Source organism: Hipposideros armiger, unplaced genomic scaffold (assembly GCF_001890085.2).
Source record: "Hipposideros armiger isolate ML-2016 unplaced genomic scaffold, ASM189008v1 scaffold_49, whole genome shotgun sequence".
Classification (NCBI taxonomy): Eukaryota; Metazoa; Chordata; class Mammalia; order Chiroptera; family Hipposideridae; genus Hipposideros; species Hipposideros armiger.
The window spans coordinates 3,012,431-3,022,119 of NW_017731399.1; the positions used below are offsets into that span (position 1 = coordinate 3,012,431).

General features: G+C 44.8%; 1 protein-coding gene and 1 pseudogene across 3 annotated transcripts in view; both read right to left on the reverse strand.

Annotated features, from left to right (window-relative positions):
- Positions 1 to 2,160: 2,160 nt before the first annotated feature.
- LIN52 (lin-52 DREAM MuvB core complex component) overlaps positions 2,161 to 9,689 on the reverse strand; it is a 100,813-nt gene continuing 93,284 nt past the window's right edge. For 2 of the 3 annotated variants that reach the window (XM_019640442.1, XM_019640443.1), the window contains exon 6: positions 2,161 to 4,150. In XM_019640442.1, the coding sequence (XP_019495987.1) occupies positions 4,095 to 4,150 (56 nt within the window). In that variant the 3' untranslated portion in view covers positions 2,161 to 4,094. The remainder of the gene's footprint in view (positions 4,151 to 9,689) is intronic. The other variant, XM_019640447.1, reaches the window with a different exon arrangement.
- Positions 7,728 to 9,689, reverse strand: part of LOC109381533 (small ubiquitin-related modifier 2-A-like) — an 8,975-nt pseudogene continuing 7,013 nt past the window's right edge.

Sequence of the window (9,689 nt, forward strand, 5' to 3'; positions counted from 1 at the left end):
CACCTTAATCTTGGAGGAAACAGAAGGGACCAGAGCATCCTATCGCAAATGATCTTGGCTTTATTACAAGGCTCCTGGGGAAATCCAAACACCCTTTGGAAGCCACAGGGGCGATGGAATGGCTTACAAGCTTCGTTTTCACTGCCTAGAAGACAGAGGAGCTACAATAAGCTGCAGCTAGAGAACCCAAAACAAGGAGCAGTTAGCTAGTGGCCATTTAAAAAATATGGTAAGTGGGTAACAAAAAGGTAAAGAAAAATGAATGATGGCACTGTGATATCAATGCAATTGATATCCTGTGAACTTTTAGTGCTCAGACAATGGAAAGAAAGCCAAGCAAATTAGCAGAGGACTAAAACTGAGAGACTTAAGCGAGCAAGAAGCAATGCAACTGCTGGTGAGAAAAGGTTTGAATAAGAATTTGATAGTGTGCCTCCAGGCACCAACACTGTTTGTCAGGACAGTGCTGCTCACAGCCAACAGCTACGTTACATGGATGGTATTAAGAACGGCAGGGCCGGCCGAGTGGCGCGATGGTTAAGAACTGGCTTGGGATGCCAGAGAGCCCCAGTTCAGATCCCACATATGAGGGCCAGTGACACTGCCCTCCACAGCTAAGATGCTGAACAACAGCTCAACCTGGAGCTGGGCTGCTGTGAGTCGCCGTCACCGGCGTAGGCTGCAGCCCCTGTGGCAGTGGTTTGCTATGGGCTACCGTGTGTAGCCAGCAGCCAGCGTAAGGGGCCAGCAGCCGCAATGAGCAGCCATCCAGAAGCCGGCAACTGATCTGCCTCGCCCGGGAAGAGCGCAATGATGGTGCCAACTTGGGCCAGTGAAGCAACGTCCTCCACAACTAGACTGAAGAACAAAACGACAGCAACTTGTCTGTTTCCCATCCCTCAATTCCCCAATAAAAAATCTTAAAAAAAAAAAAGAAAGGCAAATGGAGGGGGGCGGCCAGTTAGCTCAGGTGGCTAGAGCACAGGCTCATAACACCAAGGTTGCCGGCTCAATTCCCACATAGGCCAGTGAGCTGCGCCCTCCACAAGCTGATGGGTCCTGGAAAAACACACTGTTCCCCAATAAAGTTTAAAAAAGTAATGGCAAAGGGAGAGGGAAAACAAACCTGTGGGCAAATAATAAATCATTATTTATTGGAAAAACAACCTCTAAAGATTGGGAACAGAATAACACACTGTCCCTTTTTAGTCAGCCAGCCAGCCAGCCAGCCATGCTTTTCTAGATCACAGAAACCTACTGTCCACCCAGATATTTTCTTGGAAATCAGGGACGAGCCAGTGACGCTTAGGAATTGGTTTCCTTCAAATGGAATGTTTTCTATAAAAGGGCACTGGTCATTTTATCACTGGGTGAAAGCAGTAGTACTGATTGATACTTCCTCTTCTTCAGTTCTTGAACAGAGTTGAAAAGGAACTCATACTAAGAGTTTTAGTAGGTGGCAGAGCAATACTTGTTTTCAATCCATCATGTTTACCTGGAAGTCTGCAAATAGATAGGTTCTGAGCCCCCAGTTCAAAGACACTGAAGAAGAACTATTGATAGATGTGTGGGAGACAGCCACAACCTTGAGGAGCTTATAATTTAACAGGGAACTAGGATACGGACTTGGATCACTCCAATATAAGGCAGAGTGTGGTGAGAGCCATACGTTATTTCCAGCTGGATTATCAGGGGTTTATAGGAAGGATACGTTTGCTACGTGCAAAAAGGAAGTGAGGCTTCCTAGGCACCTGTGGCATGAGCAAAGGCACTCACGGGAGGGACTGGGAAGTGTTTAGGTGAACAGAGGCTTCACATATTGGAGAGGGAGGGAACCAAACTGGAGGACTGAGGAGGATCACATGCAGAGAGTTTCAGATGCCCGATGAGAGATCCAGGTTTTATTAGTAGACATGGGGAGGTATTAAAGGTTTTTAAACACTACGTTAGAGAGCTGAGTAGTAATGAGTGAGCTGGACGGCAGGTAGGACAGACTGGGAGCTGGGAGACCAAGTAATAGGTGTGCCATAAAGCCCCACACCGCCCACTGTGATGTGAAGGGGAAGACAACGGATTATTTGTCATTACAGTTGCACTTTCTGATGAGGTCTATGCTTTAAACAGGCAACTTGGCACTTTGAGGAAAAACTCCCTCTCCTATAAAAGGGACATATTTATTATGACGACACAGAAACCATCATGTACAAAGTGCAATCTTCTAACACCCTGAAATACATACATGCACACACTGCACATAAATTTATATTATCAATATAAAACACATCATTAACATTTCTGACAACAAACATAAAACCAATAAATATCTCAATTCTAAAACATCTACTTACATTAAGTGCTGGTGAATAAGATGACAGTAAAAGAAAAGAGGCCAAAGCAGACCAAAAACCAACTACATAGCTTCAGGTTACAGGCTTGAGTTGGTTTTGGGGTGGTAGCCCAGTATTCTCCACATATTTCTCAATCTCCCCCTCTGACGTCATCAACTCTCAAAAACAGGACAGAGGGAGAATTTGATATTATGGCACTATTTTTTGTGCACACATACACTCTTCAACCGCATTTAGAATAAAGGAATGTTAATAACAAACTTAACCTTAAAATCAACGCCTAACCTTCTATATAGCATCCAAGCAGAATGTTTTCCTTCTCATACTCATCCTTTGAATCTTGTGTTCAATTTTTTTCCCTCTTGTCAGTAAGTAAAATTGCATGGATGATCAAACGACACAAATGAGAGAAAACTCCAACATTAATTCTAGCATGGGAAACAAGGTACAGTGTCAGAAAATGGTTAATGGACCAGTTATTAAATGGAATAGTGCTGGGCCATGCACATACTCAGGACCAAAAACCTGACCACAACGTACCTTGTGTCCAAACACCATCAGACTACTGCCAAGTGGATGTTCTTTTCCTAACATTTAGGAAAACCTATGTACTCTTTAAAACAATAGAGGTTGGGGGCTAGCTTATAAGACAAAATATGGAGAGCACATGTAATCAATACTACCCACAGGCTAGATTTCCAGGTTTCAACACAGAGACAGGTAATTGGCAAACAGCTCGTAAGAGTTCTATTTAAGTCAGGAAATTATTTTTCTTTCATCTGTGTGATTCTGTCATATGGATGACATATCTGACATGTGCTGTAAGAGAGGACAAGGGGGGCAAAACACTGTCACGATTCCACAGCACATTCCTTTAAGGTCAATCGAAGTTTCTAGTTTTTAAATCAATTCCCTTTTCCTACCTTTCAGGCCATACTAACTTTCCCTCTTGAATCTGTAATAGATTAACTAGAACTCAAAAGTCCTTTCTGTCTCCTTTAAAAAGGTCTTAGGTCTAGAAGCCAATGCAACCTTGCAGGGGCCTTTCGCTATACAAGCTAATCCAAGCAGAGACTTGATAAACAGGGATCCCCTTCCCTGGAGCCAGAACGGACGGTGGGAGCTGGGAGGTGGGGAATGGAAAGCATTGGGGTACGGGACTATCATGAGAGGTGTAGAATTTTAAAAGCAAGGTATACATTTCTAGAAGATTCTGGTTTCTCCAGCTGGGGATTCTTGGAATCTAGTATACACTGGAGAGTTCACAGGTCAAGCTGCACGGTCTGGTCCAGAATCTAATTGGTCTCGCGGCTCCTCGCATCATCAGTACTTCCTAAGAGATCAAGCACAACTCAAAATAACCCATCCCATCAACATCATAACAAACTTTGCCATCACTGAATCAAATCAACTGTAAGATCCTGAGTCACTTCCGGAAACGAGAAAGCAGGACTTTGACTTTTAAGGATGATATGCCCTCTGGTGTTACCAACATCCGAGGCAGTAGACAGTCAAAGTCTGGAAGCTGGCTGAATAGCGGCCCCGGTCCTTGGCTGGAACAGATTCTTCTCCTGCTGCCGAGTGTCCTCAGCGGCGCCGAGTGCCAGGAGCAGGGGAGACGGTCAGTCTTGGAGGTGCACCCACCCTCCAGCCTCTCGCAGGGAGCCGTGAGGTACGTGTCATCAGAGCTGCGCTGGGAGAAGAGCACGGTTCCAGCCCCCAGGACATTCTGTCCCCAAGCTGCTGCTACTTCTTAGGCTTCTCTAGGATGTTGAGAAATTTCCCCCGTGTCATCTCTCTAGCTGGAATAAAAAAGCAAATGAAAGATCAATGAAGACCTAAAATCTGACAAAGGGATCACAGGAAGACTTAATTAAAAAATGCAAATTAATGAAACTGTATACAGAGTTGTGACCATAACAGATTCAATCACTACTAACCTCCAAAAAGGGGGAAAAACAAACCACTACTGACCACTAAAGCTGTGCAAAGCTGTTCTGAAGTTGGTAACTGCAATAAGGTGCAGGCCAACTAGGGTGACTTTATCACCCAACCTTAAAAACATCACCAGGGAATTCCCCCCAAACCTATCTCTCGCTCAAGAATGTAACCTAATACTCATGTTCACTGTCTCAGGAGGTTTGCTCTTGGAGGCTAAAACCAACCAAGATTACAATCTCCTCTGGGTTGTTGGTCTCTGGACATTTATAATCTCAAATCAAAATTAGAGATCATTTACCCCATCCCTCAGCAGTGGCTGTCCCTGGATACTGTAATATAACAGGGTTTATATTCCCTCGGTGCAGTTCATCTATGGATGGAGTAATAAAGTAGGGTTTATAGAGCTTTGGTCTTCTCTCTCTTGGCATTGTCAGTCCTTAGATATTTAATACAGCCAGGCAAGGTTTATGTGTCTTTCTCTGACTTTCAGCACCATCAATCTTTGAATGCTGTACTTACAAGAGGGTTTATACAGCTACTTTCCTATATATGAGGCTCCAAGATGAAAGTCAAACATTTCTCAATTACAAGGGCCACTCCAGAAGCCCCGTTTTAGCTCTTGTCAAGCAAATCCTCAAAAATCGTATGTAGCCTAACACCCTCTTCATCCACATCCCCACAAAATTATCTTTCCAGGTCTCGTAAGTGGATTTAACAGTGCTGGAAGTTTCCGACGGCTTGTCCTGGAGGCCAGGGGTCCTCTGGAACCGTGCAGCGAACACACAGCAGGCTGTACCCCGTGGCCTCCTAGGAACACGTCTCCATCTTGGACAAAGAAGTGAGGTGGTTAGGGAGGCCCCTGCAGGGAGCCCAGGCCTCCTTGTTACCTCGCCCACATCTGGAGCAAATGGTACTAGATGAATGGGCTCCCACTCCCCAACCCCACCACCTAAGTTTAACAGTTCCTGGTTTATATGCAATGAAGAAATGCAACAATATAAACTTTGTAACCACAAGAAGGCATTTGGTAACTGTAGTTTATATGCATTCCTCATCTTTCACAAGTTCTGAGCTCCAACAAAGGGAAAGGAAACCCCATTAACTAAGAATGGAAGCCTCAGTGCTGGGTCTTGCCTCAGGTGCCCACAACCACACCCTGGCCCAAATCAAGCTGACCGTTCTTTTCTCGGTAGATTTATACCAAACCCTATCCATACAAAGTTCCTATAAAACACGTAATTACTTATTTATATACTGTCTTTCTCCGCTGAAGTGTAAGAACAGAGAGCAGAAACTGTTTCATTCTTATTTGTATTACCAGCACCAGTATAGTGCTAGACCTAGTATCTGCTCAGTAAAATGTTGTCTGCGTGAATGATAATATACCAAAGAACTAGAGCCAAGTAGGATCTCAACAAAGTTAGTTTCTTTCCCCTCCACAGACAATAAGAGGCTTGCTGGTGTCCCCTGATGCTCTATTCTTTATATTGTGGGGTTCTTTTTAAATTTACCTTTCTTATTTAGTAAGAAAAATCATTTCCCTTGATGGAGCTAATGCCAGAATAAGGGAGAGATTGGGGAGGGGGCAAGGACTAACCACCCGAGAGGAAATCCAAACAAACATTTTCTTGCCCACGGGGGGCAGCGTGACTTCTTTCGGAGAACACAGGATTTGAACTCAGTTTAAATTCCAGCTCTAGCATTTAGCAGCTGGGTGAGGCCATGAGCTGGGTAAGATCTCTGAGCCTCGGTTTCTTCATCTGTCAAATGAGTGGCATATTAATGCCACCTGCCCTGTCCTCTTGGATATTTCAGCAATGAACTTGCTTGGTATAGTGGTATCATTAATACAACATCTTTCAAAGGAGGGTAAGTAACCCGCTGCTCAGTATTTCCTGAGGGAATAAATAAATTAAGTGTGATAAGGGAGGCTAGCAAACTCAAAAATCCCATTCCTTGGAATCTTTTCCCTCAGCCCGGTCCTATAGATATTGACTTATACTTTTGGCCACAATGGGTCTCATCACTTATTTCTGCTGGATGGGTTTTCTGCCTGCTCTCCAGTGCTTATGAAGGACGTTAAGCACAGCACCAAATGGTTCTGCAACATGACTAGAAGCAGGTGCTCTGGAAACCAGACACGGGTAACACAAAACTCCGCTGGGTAGAACAGAGCCTTGTTCCAAAAATCCTGGGCTAGGATAAGGATACTGATCTTATTAATTATTCCTGCCTGCTGCCCAATTCCTTATTGTTTTTTTCCCCCAATTGGGAGAATTACCAATATTTTAAGACTTAAAATTAAAAACAAACAAACAAAAACACCCCAATCTATTCAAGGGATCAAAAGGATTTAAAAGGAAAAATAAACGGATATTCCAAAGTCTCTCAGTGGCAAGCTCTCCTTGAATTTAACCAATCCTTTTTAACAACCCTTTTTCCACTCAATCATTCCTCCCCCTTCAACCTAATCTAGGTACACAGGGCTGCAGGGAACCACCGTAAAAGTAGAAGTAATTCAAAAGACATCATCTTCTACATGGGAGGGGAGAAAGTTTTCCCACTCGCCAGTCCTATATAGGAGATATACGAATTTGTGACACAGCAGCTCCCTAAAAGAAGGCCGTGCCCTATAAATCACAACCTAAGCACCAGCCCCTTTTTGTGCACAGAGAAATTGCTGTGGGTCAGGGGCTGTTCCAGAGCATGTGCCCTCCTGTTCACTTGTCATCAGAGATGTTAACATCTCTGATTAATTCACATACCCCTTATTTTATTCCTCATTTCTTTATCCTTGCTCTCCTGCTCTGCTGCAGTATGAAGATTCTTACCGACCTGCTACAGTAATCACCGCCTGCTAACCACACCCCCCTAAACCTAGTGAAATTGTTTAGTGATGCCAACCGCGCTTTTAATTTGCAAGACATCAGACACAGAGGTAATTTATACCAACATCTGTTCATTTTTGACTTCTGAAACAAACTCGCACATGCTGCTACAAAATCCCATTAGGAGTAGGGAGACTGCCTTCTGCTGCTATTTTGTATTCCTCTTCTACACACACACACACACACACACACACACACACTTTACTAAAAAAATCCCACCAAGGATTTCAAATCTCTTTGGGGGAAAAACCTTCAGAGATGTGTATGGCTTGATTACAGAGGAGAGGAAGATATTTCTATTTCCCTCTGCCCAGTTCCATCCCTTCTTCTTCCCAACAGTTACAGCTTGGTATAATTCTTGAGTTAATGGCCAGGGTAAGATGACATGTGCCTCAGTTTGGCACTTCCAGTTCTTCCCTTCTCTCCTGGTTCCTTTTTTCCCCACAATGTGCTAAAAGACAATCCTAGAGACAAGATCGCTAGAGAGAGTTTTCTCTAGAGTCAATAAAACTTTTCAACTGTTTACTAATTCCGGATCAATTCTCTAAGATTACAGGTTCGACAGGAAGGTAACACTGCTGCCACATCCTAATATGCCAGGAGGGATCCACTGGTCATCAGCCACCACAGTGTATGCTGGGCAGGCGAGACGCATGACCTCCACGTCGCTATGATGTATAGGCTCTCCTATGCAGAGCAAGACCACAAACTGAGAAAGCCGCAATAGAGACTCACCACAGGGCGAACATGTGAATTGCTGCAGAGAACGTGGGAGAGGGGACCACTTCTACACATTTAAAGACAGCAAATGGAGAAACGACAACCAACTTCCAGGTTTTTGCGGCTTCTCTTACCCGCTTCGTCATTTCCCTAGGGCTGTCAGGTAATGGCAGCTATAAATACCTGGGGATACTTAGTGAGGTCAGGGTCGAAGGGAGGACTCCTTCCTGCTTGCCGTGAAGCTGGTGTGTGCTTTAATGTAATCTCTTCTTTAGACTCTCCAGTTCCTCCATCCTACTTTAGCCTTGCCTCTGGCTCCCTTTCCACAATGACCATCCCCAAACTGCCTCCTCTGCAGTAAATTTTCGGGTGGCTGGTTAAAAAAGATTCAGTGATACAGATTGATTTCACACCGGTGAGGGGATGAGGGAGTACCAGAGGCACCCTGTTAACGAGATTAGGTGCAGAATCTCCCACGAGACCAGCCCTCTCAGCCAAGGCTTTGCACCTTTCGCCCATGACATACGGGCTTCATTACACAAGGACTTTCCAGATTATAACTTTGAGGCAATGGCCTGATAAAATTCTGCTTGGCTTTAATGGAGGGAACCATGTAAAGATTAAGTAGCTTTTAATGAAATGGAAGAAACTCATGTCCGATGTTCAATCCCAATGCAAACTACTTTAAATATTTCTGTGCCTCAATATAATTAAAAACATGAGCGAGGTAGAGAAGAGTTAGTTCCCATTGGTTCTCTCACATCCCAAAGGGCAACAGGCGACCTTTAGGGGGCTAACATGAGTGGCCAGGAAACAAAGGAGGCAGCATAATTGTGAAGAGGGCCGGGCTCTTAGCCTTAGACAGGTTTGGGTTTGAACCGCAGCTCCTCTGCGTCGCCTACACTTCACCACCACTGCGGGCAAGTCGCCCGAGTCATCTTGCTAGGCTTCAGTTTCCTCATCTGTTCAAGGCGGGATTAATACGAAGATCACGTAGGCATTCAGCCAATGCTAGCTACTGTGTAACCATCTCTTCATTTCAGACAAGAAGTTTATTTAAGCAACAAGACACTTGATGGGGAAATTACCTAGGATTCATTTCTTTCACAGTAATTGATCCCCATCCAAAGACATGTTGCTCTCCCTGTAACAGCTATGTACAGAAGTCACAAAATTGTCCTTGCTTTCACAATGATAAATGAAAAACATTAAAAATTCTCCAGTTGAACAAGGTATGAAAAGAATTTTTGTGGCTTTTTGTTAAACAATGAGGGTAAAATAGCTTCCTGCAATATGAAAGGTAAGAGCTGAATAAGCATGCCAGTAATGGATAAATGGGGTACTTTCACAAAACCAGTGTTTTTCTCCCATCCCACAGCCATTTGATGATGTCACTCAAACCATACCACTGGAGGGCCGGCCGAGTGGCGCAATGGTTAAGATCTGGCTTGGGATGCCAGAGGGCCCCGGTTCGGATCCCACATGAGGGCCAGTGACACTGCCCTCCACAGCTAAGATGCTGAACAACAGCTTAACCTGGAGCTGGGCTGCCTTGAGTCGCCGGCGTCGGTGAAGGCTGCAGCCCCTGTGGCAGTGGGGTGCCATGGGCTACCGTGTGCAGCCAGTAGCCAGCGTGAGCAGCCAGCAGCTGCAGTGAGCGGCTGTCCAGAAGCCGGTGACTGAGCTGCCTCGCCCAGGAGGAGTGCAATGATGGTGCCAACTTGGGCCAGTGAAGCAACACCCTCCACAACTAGACTGAAGAACAAAACGACAGCAACTTGTCTGTTCCCCT